This window comes from Sinocyclocheilus grahami, unplaced genomic scaffold (genome assembly GCF_001515645.1).
Source record: "Sinocyclocheilus grahami isolate Dianchi unplaced genomic scaffold, SAMN03320097.WGS_v1.1 scaffold81.1, whole genome shotgun sequence".
NCBI lineage: Eukaryota > Metazoa > Chordata > Actinopteri > Cypriniformes > Cyprinidae > Sinocyclocheilus > Sinocyclocheilus grahami.
The window spans coordinates 1294951-1310972 of NW_015505260.1; the positions used below are offsets into that span (position 1 = coordinate 1294951).

The 16022-nt window shown below is 38.7% G+C and overlaps 2 protein-coding genes across 7 annotated transcripts in view; one reads left to right on the plus strand and one right to left on the minus strand.

Moving 5' to 3' along the window:
- The window catches only part of LOC107586403 (transducin-like enhancer protein 1), a 40338-nt gene extending 31537 nt beyond the window's left edge, over positions 1 to 8801 (plus strand). For 3 of the 6 annotated variants that reach the window (XM_016273750.1, XM_016273749.1, XM_016273753.1), the window contains exons 7-20: positions 1874 to 2087; positions 3388 to 3449; positions 3719 to 3814; positions 3943 to 3987; positions 4075 to 4230; positions 4543 to 4669; positions 5577 to 5782; positions 5865 to 5944; positions 6079 to 6328; positions 6415 to 6662; positions 6744 to 6891; positions 7572 to 7722; positions 7868 to 7944; positions 8646 to 8801. In XM_016273750.1, coding sequence (XP_016129236.1) covers positions 1874 to 2087; positions 3388 to 3449; positions 3719 to 3814; positions 3943 to 3987; positions 4075 to 4230; positions 4543 to 4669; positions 5577 to 5782; positions 5865 to 5944; positions 6079 to 6328; positions 6415 to 6662; positions 6744 to 6891; positions 7572 to 7722; positions 7868 to 7944; positions 8646 to 8753 — 1968 coding nt within the window. In that variant the 3' untranslated portion in view covers positions 8754 to 8801. The remainder of the gene's footprint in view (positions 1 to 1873; positions 2088 to 3387; positions 3450 to 3718; positions 3815 to 3942; positions 3988 to 4074; positions 4231 to 4542; positions 4670 to 5576; positions 5783 to 5864; positions 5945 to 6078; positions 6329 to 6414; positions 6663 to 6743; positions 6892 to 7571; positions 7723 to 7867; positions 7945 to 8645) is intronic. The other 3 variants (XM_016273751.1, XM_016273754.1, XM_016273752.1) reach the window with 2 other exon arrangements.
- Positions 8802 to 12558: 3757 nt separating this feature from the next.
- Positions 12559 to 16022, minus strand: part of LOC107586442 (transducin-like enhancer protein 1) — a 39389-nt gene continuing 35925 nt past the window's right edge. Inside the window, exons 11-17 of the mRNA XM_016273810.1 lie at positions 15690 to 15848; positions 14741 to 14891; positions 14492 to 14661; positions 14335 to 14411; positions 13446 to 13723; positions 13227 to 13303; positions 12559 to 12948 (exon numbers count right to left, since the gene is read on the minus strand). Of these exons, the coding sequence (XP_016129296.1) occupies positions 12841 to 12948; positions 13227 to 13303; positions 13446 to 13723; positions 14335 to 14411; positions 14492 to 14661; positions 14741 to 14891; positions 15690 to 15848 (1020 nt within the window). The 3' untranslated portion in view covers positions 12559 to 12840. The remainder of the gene's footprint in view (positions 12949 to 13226; positions 13304 to 13445; positions 13724 to 14334; positions 14412 to 14491; positions 14662 to 14740; positions 14892 to 15689; positions 15849 to 16022) is intronic.

Consider the following 16022-nt stretch of genomic DNA (forward strand, 5'->3'; position numbering starts at 1 on the left):
GAAAAAAAGAGTTATTCCGGGGTTCTGCAGGGAAGGGGGGGGGGGGGGGGGGATTATGAATTTTTTCAAGCTAGACTTGTGTTTAACTGTGTAAGCCATCAAGAAAATGTCAGGATGCTCAAACTAATTAATGCAAAGGATGATGTCATTGTGAATCGACACCTGCATGTCATACCAAATCCATATGCTGTTATTTTTCCCTTGGAACACAAAAAGAGACATTTTCGCAGATTCTTCGCACAGCAGTTTTCATACAACAATAAAAACTAATCAAAGTTTAGCATCCCATTGGTGTGAAGCATTTACAATTCTTTATGCATGATTTGCTGTAGTGCTTAGCGGTATGACAAAAAATTTATATCACAGTATTTTTCAAAATTATACCGGTTTCATGGTACATGGCGGTATTTTTTTTTCATGCATGACCGGGTGTTAACCATATTTTCTACTGATTGAGAGAGGAAATACTGCAGTATATTGACTTAAAATGCCCTATTTTACTGTCATGATGAGTGAACATTGTCAAAAAATACCACACTACATATTAGTGACTAAACACGACCCCTTTTAATACATGTTAACCAGGAGTCACTCTCATTTATAATCGCGGCATCGTCTGATAAAATCAACATGCATCTACACTAAAGAGCGGCTATGCGATTGTTTTGGCTATATTACTTTTTTGTCTCATGCAGTGCACTGCCTGCATCGGAGTAACAAACTAAAAAAAAAAAATGTGCATGTGATATTAACAGTTGAACTACGCTCATATTTATAATTACAAACAATCAGTAAGCGACAGGTGCTATGAAACGCTGTTTTGTACTCATTTATTGACGAGTCGGCTGCGGTGCGGCCAACTGAAAGCGCTGCTTCTCTGCCACTCACTGCACAGAACAGACGCCGAGAGGCGATGCTTCTCCGGGAAAGTCAGACCTCACGCTCGCGGGACAGCACTGGCGAAATCTTCCAACTGAACCATAGCTAAGGTTTATCCAAAAAAGTCGCTAGGTTTGTCAGTATGAATATTCTATGGAAAAAATCCGCTAAAAGGGTCTGAAAGGTGCTAAAGTCGCGCTCGTGTGTGTGAGACACGGGAGCTGATGGCAGGGGGCGGTGGATATTTGTGGAGGTCAATGTGGATATTGTGGATGAGTTCTTCGGTGTCATCATGTTCTATTAGTTCTACAGCTTCAGTTTCGGAACTTTCACGCTTAGTAACACACACAGCTGTTCCCTCACCACAGTGCAACAGTGAAAAGGGACCCCTTTCAAACAGTGTCGCGTTCCGAACATTGTTTAAGCGACATACGTATTGCGGTATTTTAAAAATTCATATCATAACAAAAATAAACACTGGTATTCGGTATGAACCGGTATACCGCCCAGCACTAATTTGCTGTATTTTTATTCATTCTGGTGTTTTTCATTTTGATTTCTCACACGCAGTCATCCGCTTCAGATCAAATGATTTTAATTTTATTTTGGGGTGATCATTAGTGAATGCTGCAGCAATTCTGTTCCCTGAACCCATCCGTTATAGCAGGTCGACTCCAGTATGACGGGCTTCCTCACTCCCAGGACACTGGGAACAGGTCATGAATGCATTCCCTTTGTAACTCTGGTGCAGATCCAAGTCTTAACTGTGTTGTGTGTTTTTTTCTCTCTTGCTCTCCCTTTCCTCTCATCTCTCTCTCCTCCTCCTCATGCTCTTTTCATTTCCTCTGGCTATCTGTTTCTTCACTCCACTTCCATCTCGGCCTCGGTGTCACTCTCTTTTATCTCCCACACTCCCTTCATCTTTTTTTCCTTTCTATCTGACACTCCCCCCCCCCCAATCCCTCCATCATCCACTTCCTCTCATTCCCTCTAGCAACAGCTGCAGGCGCAGCACCTTTCCCAGCATGCTGCCCATGGGCTGCCCATGGCCCCTCACCCCTCTGGGCTGCCTCACCCGGGACTGGCTCTGGGGGGCGGCTCTGGACTGCTGGCCCTATCCGGGGCCCTCGGGGCCCAGCTGGCCTCTAAAGATGAGCGAGCCCATTTGGAGGCCGTGGCAGCGGCGGCCGCAGCCGAACACCACAGAGGTATAACAAATAAAATCATACTGACAGATCGCTTGACTGGTTTATTAACACCAGGGACAGAACTAACAAGTGCAGTAAAAATGGTGCTATATTTTAATCGGTGAGATTACAACTAATGCGTAATTGGATCGATCTTTCAGAGCAAGCGCACAATGCAGAGGCCAACTGTTGTCCAATTAACATGTGTATATGCTGGACAAAGCTGAGTGTCAAATACTTTATCTAGCTCTGTTAGTTTGACACTGCAAAAACCAGACTGGTACAGTTTCAGTCGAAAGTGCATGTAAACACATGCATGAATTATAGTTTAACATCTCAATCTTTTCTCTCTTTACCTGTGTGTACTAATTAATCTATAAACGTGAAGTGTTCAATTTGAGTACATTACACTTTAGGGCTACTTACAATTTTTCTGATAAAACAGCAATTTTAAAATGTGATTTAAAAGAAAAAAACTCTAGGTTTGCTGCATTAGTAGGATTGTACAATTCGGCCAAAAATGTGATTATTTTTTAATGTAAATTTTTCTTAAGTAATAGTAGTATTATTAATAAAAATGATAAACAACATGAAGAGATGTTACTATATATATATATATATGTATATATATATATATCTGAAACATAAATTACGAAAAATAATTTATTTTACTGTACAACTGTAAAAGTAGAGCACTAATGAGCAGCTTGTGTAAAAGCTGTGCCACTCTTTTTGATAATTGCGTTAAGCCATATTGCGATTTTGGTTTCATTTCGACAAATGATGAATCTTTATTCCTCATCCCGCACTGTTTTGTTACAAACAGGATTTATAAATCATGAGGCTTATTCCTGAGATATTTTCTAAAACCTTTCTAAGTGGTCAGATTATAGTTGTGGTCACATTAGCGACATTTCAGTGAAATTTTGTGTGAAACCAGCTTTCTGTTGGTCAGTGTGACAAATCCACCAACTTGAACTTGGTGTGGGTTACTTTTTTTGCTATTACGTGAAGATTCCTATTTAAATGACTAGATTTGGACTTGGCGAATGATAACTCGGGTAAAAAAAGAAAAAAAAGAAAGTAGACACACATTGAAGAAGGGATCTGAGTTATAGATTAAAATATCATAGACCCGACTTGAGTAATCACCGTCATTGAAATCTGTCAGTTCATATATAATCAATGAAACATGAAAGAGTGGGATTTGAAGGAATATGCTTTTGTTATTATTAATGGGGGGGGCTAATTGTTTTCCCAGGTGTAGGTTGAGTTTTGTCTAACCATCATAGTCACATTGTTTGTTTTTTGGTTTGTTTTGACTGGCCACGGGGACGTTTACCTGCCCTTCCCATGATCCCCATAGACCGTGAACCTGGACCAGTGAGTATCAGTAGTATCTGTTGGTTTTCTCTCTCCCTCTCTCTCTCTCTCGGTCTCTTTCTAGTTGAGTTCCTCTCAGTGCAGACTGCCATGCATTAGGCGTCTCTATTGCCTGTGGGTCCAGCAGTTATGGAGCTGATTTGATTTATCCCTCGTCTCCTACATCATTATCTCTTTCTTCTCTCACACACACACTTAAACGCACATCCTCTGTCTCTCACTCTGCCGTTCTCCCTTTCCGCTCTCATTTTCTCATCTTCCTCTTCCAGAGTTCCCTCTCTAACGGAGACAAAGGCAGGCCTTCAGACTACCTCAGCAACGGAAAAAAGAGAAAAGCAGATGAGAAGGAGTTTATGACCGACTACGTAAGTGTTCTTTCGTTGTTAAATCTGCATCGTCCTTTTATGAATCATCCACGTGATCTTTATTTGATTTAAGCACATGTAGGGAATAAATAAAGAGGCGCTTAACTCTGAAGTGTGTTCTCTTTCAGGGCAGCGACGTGGAGAAGAGCGATGACAATTTGGTCGTTGACGAGGTCTGTTTGTGTTAAAGAATGAACTTAAAAACAAGGCTGACCATGTTTTCCCCTGATTAATCCATCATGTGCATTGCGTTCCCTCAGGACCCTTCTTCTCCAAGGAGTGTGCAGTCGTACTCCTCTAGAGAGAACGGATTAGATAAACTCCCTCCTTCCCGTAAGGAGCCCCAGGCCAGTCCGACCTCGCTGGCTTCCTCCAGCAGTGCTGCTTCCCCTTCACGCAGCAAGGAGCCTCCTCCAGTACGTACTTAAAAACACACGCAATCATGTTCGTTTGATGTTAAACAAATGCATTTCTCATTTAGCAAGCAAGTTCCTTTCCCTCCCCCGAACAAAATTCTCGCAAAGCCTTTCACTGTGACACCTTTTTTTTTTTTTTTCACCTGCGCAAAAAGATGCGCTTTCTTTGGCAGCAAAACATACCTCACCTTGCTAAACACACAAAGACTTGACAGTTTCTGCTTGAGTTTGGCTACCGCTGCATCTTTCGACTCATCGACTGTGTATCTTGCTTGAATAAGTAATGTGTAAATGTGTTCCCTAACCTTCCAGAGAGAGAAGTCCAGCACTCCAGGGATGAAGCCTGGCACGCCCATGTCCCAGGAGTCGTCCACCCCAGGCCCCAGCATTCCTCCGCATTTTCGCCCTGTTCCTGGGAAGCCAGGCATTGACCCTCTTGGTAAGATCCTGTTATACTGATACTCCAAGTCTTTAGTGACTGTAATTGTAGTGTTTCATTGAACCAGGTTTGAATGTCCTTGCGGGTTGATGGCTAGTCAGCCAGCAGAGGGCAGTAGTGGTCTTCCTGTTTCTGAAAGGAAGTCTTGTTTTAATTGTATCATCTTGCTGAAAATGTGTCCTTGGAGGCTGTGTAATTGCTGTAGCATTCTCGAGAATGATATTAATGGGTCAATGATGTGACACACTTTTTTTTTTTCTAAAATGTAAAAATGCAATTCATACATGCAATGACTTGAATTTTAATTTCTGAATTAAATTTTTAAAAATATTTTTGAGGGCATAAGTCAAAAATGTAAGTGTGGTCCGTCCAACTGCCTTGATTACATAAAGAAGAAAAAAAAAACTCAATAAAAGGATGAAATTCTGGATAACCTCAAGTAGTTTGCCATGATCTTTTAATAATAAAAAAAAAACATCAACTTTAGTTTGGAATAATCTCATTATTTCTCAAAAATAAATGGCGTAATATTTTTACTATTAAAGACATTTAGTACTTAGCAATATTCTTTTATTATTATTTCTTTAAAAACAAGCAAAAAAATTAAAAAATGTAAATATTTGACAAAGTTTTGCATGCCAAATCAAAGTCATGTGGTAAATGATAGAAATGTTCGTGATATTTATAAAAATTATTTAATTAGTTTTTTATTTTAATAAACATTTTTACAATTATTTTAGAAAAATTTTAAAACTAAAATAAATTTTTTCATAATATGGCATTAGTATAATGGGTTTTTTTTCGTCCCATTTTTGTCAAATTATTGCTTATTTATAATATGCTTCAGCATTGAGAGAGAAACCTTGCCTGTATGTTCTATCTTAACCTCTATTTCTGGATTTCTTAGCATTAGGCCTGAGGAACCCATTGGCGGTGCAGGGCGCATACCCCCCTGGTGCATTTGGCCTTCCTCCCCCAGGAGTTAACGGCGAGTTGGCTGGAGCCGCAGGATACGGTGCCGGTCTCCATCTCGTCTCCCCTCAGATGAACGGCTCAGCTGCTGCCGCTGTCGCCGCTGCTGCAGCCGCCGCTGGATACGGACGCTCACCTGTGGTGAGAGAAGAAACACAGAGACTGTTACCTTTACCCTGTGCCTTTATGGTTTAATCGCAGTTTTGCTTTTTTGCTTTCCAAGGTGGGCTACGAGTCTCCTCACCCCCATATGAGGGTACCAGGGCTACCTGCTAGCCTGCAGTCAGCAGCTTCTGGAAAACCGTGAGTTTCCAATGCCAATTCCCAATGGTTTGACTGTTGTTGTCAAATTGACTCTATTCTGAAAGCTCCAACCCAAACGTCCTTCGTAGAATCTATCTTAAACTAAATGTTACTTATGTCTTTCCCACCCCCAGAGCTTACTCGTTCCATGTGAGCGCAGATGGTCAAATGCAGCCGGTGCCCTTCCCTCCTGATGCCCTCCTCGGCCCTGGCATCCCTCGTCACGCCCGTCAGATCCACACCCTCAGTCATGGAGAGGTGGTGTGCGCGGTCACCATCAGCGCTTCCACGCGTCACGTCTACACTGGTGGGAAAGGCTGCGTCAAAGTGTGGGACATCAGCCAACCGGGCAGCAAGAGCCCGATGGCCCAACTGGACTGTTTGGTGAGATCTGCATCATGTTAAACTCTACTTGTAGTTGGTAATCGCCATCCTGGTTGGACTAAATCAATGTCCTTTTATCCAATCAGAATCGAGACAATTACATTCGCTCATGCAAGCTCCTTCCAGATGGACGGACTTTGATAGTTGGGGGCGAGGCCAGCACGCTGTCCATCTGGGATTTGGCCACGCCCACTCCACGAATCAAGGCCGAATTGACGTCCTCGGCTCCGGCCTGCTATGCTCTGGCCATCAGTCCAGACAACAAGGTCTGCTTCTCCTGCTGCAGTGACGGAAACATTGTGGTCTGGGACCTGCACAACCAGACGCTCGTCAGGTATTTTCAGACTCCTGCTGGTGAGATAGACCATGTTCTTCATCCTGAAGTCATGTGATGTCCTTGTGTCGCCCTCTATAGGCAGTTCCAAGGTCACACAGATGGAGCCAGCTGTATCGATATTTCCAATGACGGGACCAAACTGTGGACGGGGGGTCTGGACAATACAGTGCGCTGCTGGGACCTGAGAGAGGGCCGACAGCTGCAGCAACATGACTTCACCTCACAGGTACACAGAAAATGTAGTTGTATATTTCCCAAAGGTACTGAACACTTGAAGAGTTTTCATGCATCTCTGGCTACTTCCACATTTATCAGAATAAATTGGAAAATGCATCTTATTCCTCTTAATGTTTTGGCCTAGTGTCCACATTGAGATGGAAGCTTAGCTTTTTGAAGGCGTTTTACTAAGGATACATTTGAAAAAGCTGTTTTCATGTTTTAGTGTGAACTGTGAAATGGAGGTATTTGAAAATGCTTATGCATGTTTTGTCATCCGATGCATTGTTGTGCTTCTGTTCACTTTCATAGTGTTGCTAAAGATAAATGTTACTTTGTACTACATAGATTAAACTATGTAGTGTTTGTTCATTGTGTAATATGATTTTAATCCGGACATACTATATCCGTCATGTTGTCATGTGACCCTTGTTATCATTGTCATGTGACCTACCAGCATCAGGTGATTTAAGCATTTTCAGACGTTTCAGTATGAATGAGTAACTTTTGGAAAATGCTTGAAAACGCTAGTGTTGACGGAGAGCATATTGAAACCGTTATGGATTTATGTGAACATAGCCTCAATGCTTGAAGACAGGATCAGGAGGTTCAGCGGGTGTTCAGATATCGGAATGAGAACGAATTGTGTTAGTTTTTAGCCTGAAATAATGCATTTATTTGTGTGTGCAGATCTTTTCTCTAGGTTATTGTCCTACGGGCGAGTGGCTTGCAGTGGGGATGGAGAGCAGTAATGTGGAAGTGCTGCACGTCTCCAAACCAGACAAATACCAGCTGCACCTTCATGAAAGCTGTGTTCTCTCGCTCAAGTTCGCCTACTGCGGTACGTACATTTTTTTTCTTCTTAAAAAGTACCTTGTTTTTACTTAGAAATGTAAAAAAAAATTAATTTAAGGTTGAGCATTATAGTAAAACATGGCTGTTTAATTGAAGGACTTTACCTGAAATGTTACTTTTAACTTTTGCAGGAAAATGGTTTGTAAGCACAGGCAAAGATAATCTACTGAATGCATGGCGAACTCCATATGGATCAAGCATATTCCAGGTAATGTTTGGATAATAGTGACTGTTGACTATAAATACTACAGGGCTGAGGTTGTAATTAACTAAAATTAGTGACACTACTAGCCTAAATACATTAAGTAAGCTTTAAATGCTGCAGCTTTTCTAGTACTTTTTCCAAAAACTACTGGTATAGTGCTAAATTCCCATTGTAGCAGCCAAGCAAACTGACAAACTGACAAGTAGAGTTTTAATTTAGTGAAGTGGTTAATTAAAATAGCTTAATTGAACTACTTAAAAAAAAAAAAAAAAGATTAATTTGATTCACTGTGCATCTTTTTAAATTGTTATATTTAGTTATATGCTGTGTTTACTATTTTTTACTTAATTGAAATCTATTCAAGTTAGCTTGTAGTTTAGCCAACTGCTTTTGAAAGCGTAGCTTAAACTGCTTTAAATTTTAGCTTTCCAAACAACAGGCTACTCAGATCAGCGTCCCCAAGCACTGTGTAATAGTATCAAATGGCTTAGTTTTAGCACAATTTAACTGATAATGAAATTGCCATTTTTGTCACTATGATGGAGACTTTTATTATGACATTGTCACAGTGTGTCAAAAATAAATGTTCATTGTTGAATAGACTTTCTATTTGTTCTATTTATCAGGATACATAAGACAAACACAGATCAGCAGTGCTGTCTAACGCCAGAAAGTACTAACTAAATACTTGTTTTTGTCTCTAGTCTAAGGAATCGTCGTCCGTCCTCAGCTGTGACATTTCTCCTGACGACCAATTCATTGTCACTGGCTCAGGAGATAAGAAGGCTACTGTGTATGAAGTCATTTACTAAACTGAATGTGTTCAAAACATTGTTAATAAAATGAGAAACTGAAACTGATTGGATGGAGAACAGATTCATCATTATTTTGCCTTTGGACTTGGGAGACAAAAGGTGTGGCATGGACGTGAATATGGACAGCAGTACGGCTGTTCTTTACGACTCCAGGATCAGATGGTGGATCTTCAGATCTGACCTTGTTGTTTTTTTTAATGCTGTGAGGAAAGCTGGTAGTCTAGCTTCAAAAACATGGGATTTCTCCAAAGACCTCTTTTCTTCTATCTTTCTTTCCTTTCTTTTTTTTTAAACAAGATGAAACCTCTGTAGTGAATATAATAGTAAAAGAAATCTTATTTTTTTAGCCTTTGGAATTTTCATGGAAATGGACGATTATGGAGCCACAGTGTATGAATGAATTATGACGAGACCTAAAGGACTGGCCTAAGACTTCATCGATCGTTTCCATAAAAGCTGACCTGATCTTGGCTCTGTGTTATGATTGTATGGATGATGTATAAGATAATGGACTATGATGTAGGACAACAAGGCTCTGGATTTTAGTGTTTCATTGACTTCAGGGAAATGGCTATAAAGACACTCGGTTAACGTCATATCACGTGAATACTGTATGTTGGAGCATGTTGAAAATTTTGACTTTGGTTGCAAACTTGGTATGTATGAATTGTAAATAAAGCTCTTTAAAAGCCAAAAGGTGCATACTGTTGGGTACTTGCAATAATTTATATTTTAAAATCTTATTTGATGAAATGTAAAAAATTCAGTTCATTAAAACAATTTTTTACCCTGCATTTAGTAAATACACAAATTTGAATACAATTTAAATATTAAATTACTTACCTCATTTATTTACCCATTTTGAATGCTAATTTAAAAAATCTAAGTTTAAGAAATATGCAGACCCAAAAACTCATGCTTATGCAAATTTTTATATGCACAATTAAAATAAGAAATTTAAATGTGTACAAATGTGATTGAATTAAATTCATTAATTGTAACGTTCATGTTGCTGATGAGATGGCTATTTAAAAATGCATAAAACAAACTGCAATATAAAGTACTATATACAATTATTAAATACAAGTTACATTTAATACAATTATTACAATCTGTAAATTTTTTACATTAGCACGAGTTTGTATAATTTTTTTTTTTAAATCTTTTAAATTGAAACACTTCTCAAGAACTCTACAACTTCAAAAGATGACCACAAGTTTAATTTGTCAATTTATACATGTCTTTTACATCACATGGGAAGTGCTACAGGGATATCACAGCGATGCCTTTGAAAAGGTTCCTTGGCTTTCGAGAGAGAGTGTCTACAACAAAATTGTGTCAGTGAACATTGTTCTCAGTATACAAACAATGCAATATATAAGGGTAGATAGATACAGATATTCAGATTGCATGATGTCAAAGACAGATCGTGCAGCAAAGACGGTCTGTCTTGAAATGGACAAATGCCACTGTTTGCAGGCAGCCATATTTTCAGCTATTTGAAAAAGAAAAAGAAACGCACCACACTTTCTGCATAATAAACAGACTGATCGATATAAAGTACTATATACAATTATTAAATACAAGTTACATTTAATACAATTATTACAATCTGTAAATTTTTTACATTAGCACGAGTTTGTATAATTTTTTTTTTTTAAATCTTTTAAATTGAAACACTTCTCAAGAACTCTACAACTTCAAAAGATGACCACAAGTTTAATTTGTCAATTTATACATGTCTTTTACATCACATGGGAAGTGCTACAGGGATATCACAGCGATGCCTTTGAAAAGGTTCCTTGGCTTTCGAGAGAGAGTGTCTACAACAAAATTGTGTCAGTGAACATTGTTCTCAGTATACAAACAATGCAATATATAAGGGTAGATAGATACAGATATTCAGATTGCATGATGTCAAAGACAGATCGTGCAGCAAAGACGGTCTGTCTTGAAATGGACAAATGCCACTGTTTGCAGGCAGCCATATTTTCAGCTATTTGAAAAAGAAAAAGAAACGCACCACACTTTCTGCATAATAAACAGACTGATCAAAACACTAATAACACTGCTTACTATTGCCATAAAAAAGAGAAAGACCCTAATAATATAATTCCTTCTGTTCACAAGCAAAAAATGGTTTGACTCATCCAACCATTTTCTGAGTGCTGAGAAAAGCTTTATAGATCAAAAGAAAAATTAACAAAACTTTAATTTAAAAAAATCTGTTCCCAGCAGGATGTTTGGTGCATGTGATAGATGAATCCTGTAGTGCCTCTCCTTGAAAATTCCTGGTCAGTTTGGCAACCACAGCTCTTCTTACTGATGGAGTACATCAGGGCTCTGTGTTAGGACCTCTCAGATTTTCAAGCATTTCTCATTTACTTTGTGAAGAATTCAGGTATGACAATTCATTAAAAAATGCATTTAAATTAATTGCATGACATCCCTATTATTTGCTGATACTGATATAGCAATAATTGCAATCCTCAAATTAAAATAATTTTTATATTCATATAGACACAATTGCATTCTGTTCCATGCTGTGTTGTTTACATTATTTCTTGGAACCTATTTTTGTAATTAATTGTTCTGCATTAAACCACATTACTTTATACAATTGAACAATTCTTACAATTTTTGATGTTTTACCATATACCAGTTTTGGATATTTAGGTATTTGCATCATCTTACTGAAGTAGAACAATCATGAAAAGATTTCCCCATGCAAAGCTAAAAGATAATTAATGACATGAAAATGAGCATTAAACCACAAATGAGCGCAACATCATACCATACGGTAATCCACAGGAATTAAAACGAATAACGGTCGTGGTTGTGAATATTTGCCACACGAATCCTACACGATTTACCCTTGCTCCTCATTAGACACTGACTTGTGGAAGGAGGAAATTAAATGCAGGTTGGAGAATTCAACTGGGATTTGCCACATGAATGTCTAATTGGGTTGGATAGGCGAGTGAAGAATTGTTTGTACACCCATATCGTGTTCATCCAGAGATGCTCCAGCGTGAGCCAGGAGCCTCAAAACTGTCTTTTCTCATTGGAGGGATGTTGTGCTCTATGGAGGGAGTTTGCGACTAATGAAATAATTGTCTGGTTTTGGTGTTTCTGTAAGTAGAAGCTCCCTGAATACCTGCTGTCTGTAGGGCTTCCTCTTTTAGCATTTAGCAGTTCTAATTATCTCCTCCCCACTTACTCGCTATGTTCATAATGGAATACTAGCATACTGCATATTTCACAGAATATACTGTGTACTACATACTATTTAAAAAATATCTAAAAGCATAAGAACAAAAGAATGTTAAGATATATAGTAATATGCTACATTGTTGCACATTTAACTTAGTGAGAGCTGTCCACTGTTAATTTACATTTTTAGTCCAATGTTGTTGTCCAGTAATGTCACAAAAATATGTTGCTAACAATTCTTCCATTATTGTAAAATTCAAGTATTGTAAAATGAAGTTACAGCTGTAGCAACAAATTTAGCATGCAGTGCTAGGTAGATTACTTACAAATTGTTGTTTGTTACTGATTACAGATTACAATGAAAATTGTAGTTAATAACAATCTAGGTTACTTATTTTAGTAATGTATTCTGACTACTGTTTAAGAAATTTTAAAAGAGGAAAAATCGCTAAATTATGTATAATTTGCTGCCATTGTGTAAATATTATGTAATCATGTAATCCTTAAAAAAGTAACTGTAATCTGATTATGAGCATTTTAAAATGTAATATAAAATAATTATGAGTACGTACTTTTTGGAATCTGATTACGTAATCCAGATTACATGTAATCCGTTACTACCCAGCTCTGTTAGTACGTCATCTGGGTATTTTATGTATAAAGAAAATGTTCATACTGTGCTCAGTATACATTCTGCATAAAAGTATGAATAGTATGGTAGTATGCAATTCTGAACAAAGCCTCCTTCTATCTCTCAAATGGTTGTGACTAGATAAGGACCGCAAATAGAAGAGCTATGGTTGCCCGCCATGCCATCCACGATTGTTTCATGCTTGGCGCTCTTTGTTCATCCATCCGTCCATCATTGTGTTCAGTACACCACCTCATACACTGTGGCTTTCTTATCCCCAGAACCAGTTACAATATACTTGTCATCTGGGGAAACATCACAGCTCAGGACGGACGAGGACTCCTTTGACTAGAGAGAGTGAGAGACAAAATGAGACATATTCGCAAATAATGATGAGATCCAGCTAAATCTCACCGTCACAAAAGTTGCATGCAATGATTTTCGAATCTGAAACAACAACGGTCTCATTTGAAAAATAAGCTTTGTTCTTTATCCATCGCTATTTCCTGTCTGCGTACAGCTGCTCTATTATTCTGATATGTTAATAGTGTAGCGGCATTTAAAGGTATAGGAGATCAAAAGACATCTCTAAGGAAGAAAGAACGTCACATGGGTTTAGAACAAACCTGGAAAATACTGGCTCCATATGGCGTCCTCCATGCATTGAGCAGATTGTCCTTTCCCGTGCTTACAAACCACTTCCCTGAAAAACAAAGAAAATTAAATCACATCTTGTGCCATTTAATAGCATTTATTTTAAATAACCATAAATAATGAAGGTCCATAGGAATACATGGGCAGCACGGAGCAGTTTCAAAGAGTGGCACTACACAACTGACTCATACCGCAGTAGGCAAACTTGAGCGAGAGAACACAGCTTTCGTGAAGGTGCAGCTGGTATTTGTCTGGTTTGGAGACGTGCAGCACTTCCACATTACTGCTCTCCATCCCCACTGCAAGCCACTCGCCCGTAGGACAATAACCCAGAGAAAAGATCTGCACGCACATAAAAAAAACTTGGATCTGACGGGCGTGACGAGGGATGCCAGGGCCGAGGAGGGCATCAGGAGGGAAGGGCACCGGCTGCATTTGACCATCTGCGCTCACATGGAACGAGTAAGCTCTGGGGGTGGGAATAAGGTGGACGTTAAAGTGATAGATAGTGAATGCAAAAATGGAAAGCTTGACTGTCTTTCTTCTGCTGAACACAAAAGACAGTTTGAAGAATTTTTTATCAGTACAATGAAAGTAAATGGACCCCACTGACTTTTACTGTATTGACAAACCTTTTTAGTGTATAATTCTAAGGGTCAGATAGAGGGAGGAAAATGGCCATGAAAAACTAAATTACGACTGATTTTGGTGCAATAAACCATGACTAAGATTATAAGTGGACTTGAGGGACAAAAGTTAAATGGTAAAATGACTTGTTTAAAATAAGAATAGGAGCTGATTCAAACCTTAAGCACTGAAGCAGTTTGACAACATAATTATGAAAAGTTCGCTTGTTTGTGAATGCGTCAGTGGGTGCAGCAATAATTTGCCATCTTAAGGATGTTTGCCTGAATTCAAGTGGTTTTCTCGCCTTAGCTGTCAGCGGAGGACTTGAGAGGGAATTGTATTACAAGTGCGGCAGACAAAAGCACTAATTTGGACCAACAGTCTATACACTGGCCATCGCTGTACAGCTCCATCCAAAAACCAAGGGAGGTAAAAGAAAGAGGAGAAACTCACGGCTTGCCACCAGTGGAGCCAGGCAGAGAGGAGGACAGCCCTGATGGCCTAAGATGTGAACGAGATTCGTACGCTACCTGTGGAGGGGAGTATTCAAGCATCAAAATGTTTTTGTGTACACTTCTGTTAATTGTAAGAGATTCAGAAACACAGTTACCATAGGGCTGCGTGTGTAGGCACTGGCTGCAGCACTGATTTGGGGCGAGAGGGTGAGTGAGCCTCCGAACCCACCCGGGCTGGCCAGCTCTCCGTTAAGCCCAGCGTGGGACACCACCCCGAAGTGAGCTGGGTAAGAACCGGGCGTCATGGTCAAGGGACTCCGCAGAGCTACAGGACACAATAAAACTATTATTTTCATTGAACTGTAGCATGTGTTCACTGTAAACGCAAACAGACAACATTTTACCCAGAGGGTCCGCCGAGGAGGCAGGTTTGTTGACCAGGCGTAAACAGGAAGTGCTGGGCCCGGGTGGGCCAGGTGGGCCAGGGGTGAGAGTGTCATGGTGAGAGGGAGAAGAACTGCCTGATTTAGAGGAGGGCGACTGAGATTTTTCTGTCTGCCAACAGAACCAAAAGACAGATGCTATTATTTGTTATAATGTTGAATGATATATAGCAACACTAATATGGATCCCCAGTAAATTTGTACACTGTCCAAAAAAATTTATAAAAAAAGATTTTGCTATTACTATTACTATTGTAAAAATAGATTAAATAATAACAAATAATACAATTATTATAAAAAAATTATTAATAAAAATTAATGAATTAAAAATGTATTCATTTTATTATAAATGTAATTTATATTATTAATAATAATATGAATAATGAATAATAATATTAATAATAATAAACATTTAAAATTTAATTTATATAAAATAAGTTTAACAATAACTACAAACCAGCATTTTGATCTGGCTAGCACATGTAACTTAATTTAATCAAATAAAATCCTACAAAAATATCAGAATTTTGATTGTTTAATCGATATTCAATGTATTATATTAAAAATAGGTATTAATAAAAGTTTATCAGTAACTACAAACCAACACTGCGTCCCAAACTAGACCATACTTTGGCTAAATCTGCAAATCTACTTTAAAATAATTGTACTTTTTTTTTTTATATATATATTTATAAAATAACAAAAAACACACAAATCAAATTATTTTAGTAACACCATTACAAAACAACTGTGAAACTCTGCTTATTTAAAATAAGCAGAAAGTAAACCAGTTCATATAATATTTAGTATGACCGTCTGATAGAGACAGTCAACCATTTAATATTAAACAAGTTAAGCAATATGCTTGGTAATATGCAATTCTGGCATATTAGGTGTCTGAGAAAAGTACGTGTGCCGTGTCCTTGTTTTTGCCAGGGGGTGGACTGTGTGGTGGGGAGGACAGAGGGGGGCTGGGGGATCCTGGGAGCTCTTTCCTCAGGGTCGGGGCTCGATCCAAACCATTCCCATGTGGAGACAGAGGGGCACTGTCTACGGGAGAGGATGGCTCCTGAAAACACAGAGTCAAAGAGTTAAGGAGAATCAAGAACATGAGTGCATTTTGATTTCATTCAGATATGTGAATTTTCTTTTTACATTTTAGATAGTGTGGTATGAGTTAATAGGATTTGTTTGAAATAACAGTTATCTTTGTTAACCTGCAAAAGAGCAAGGTCTGATCCAT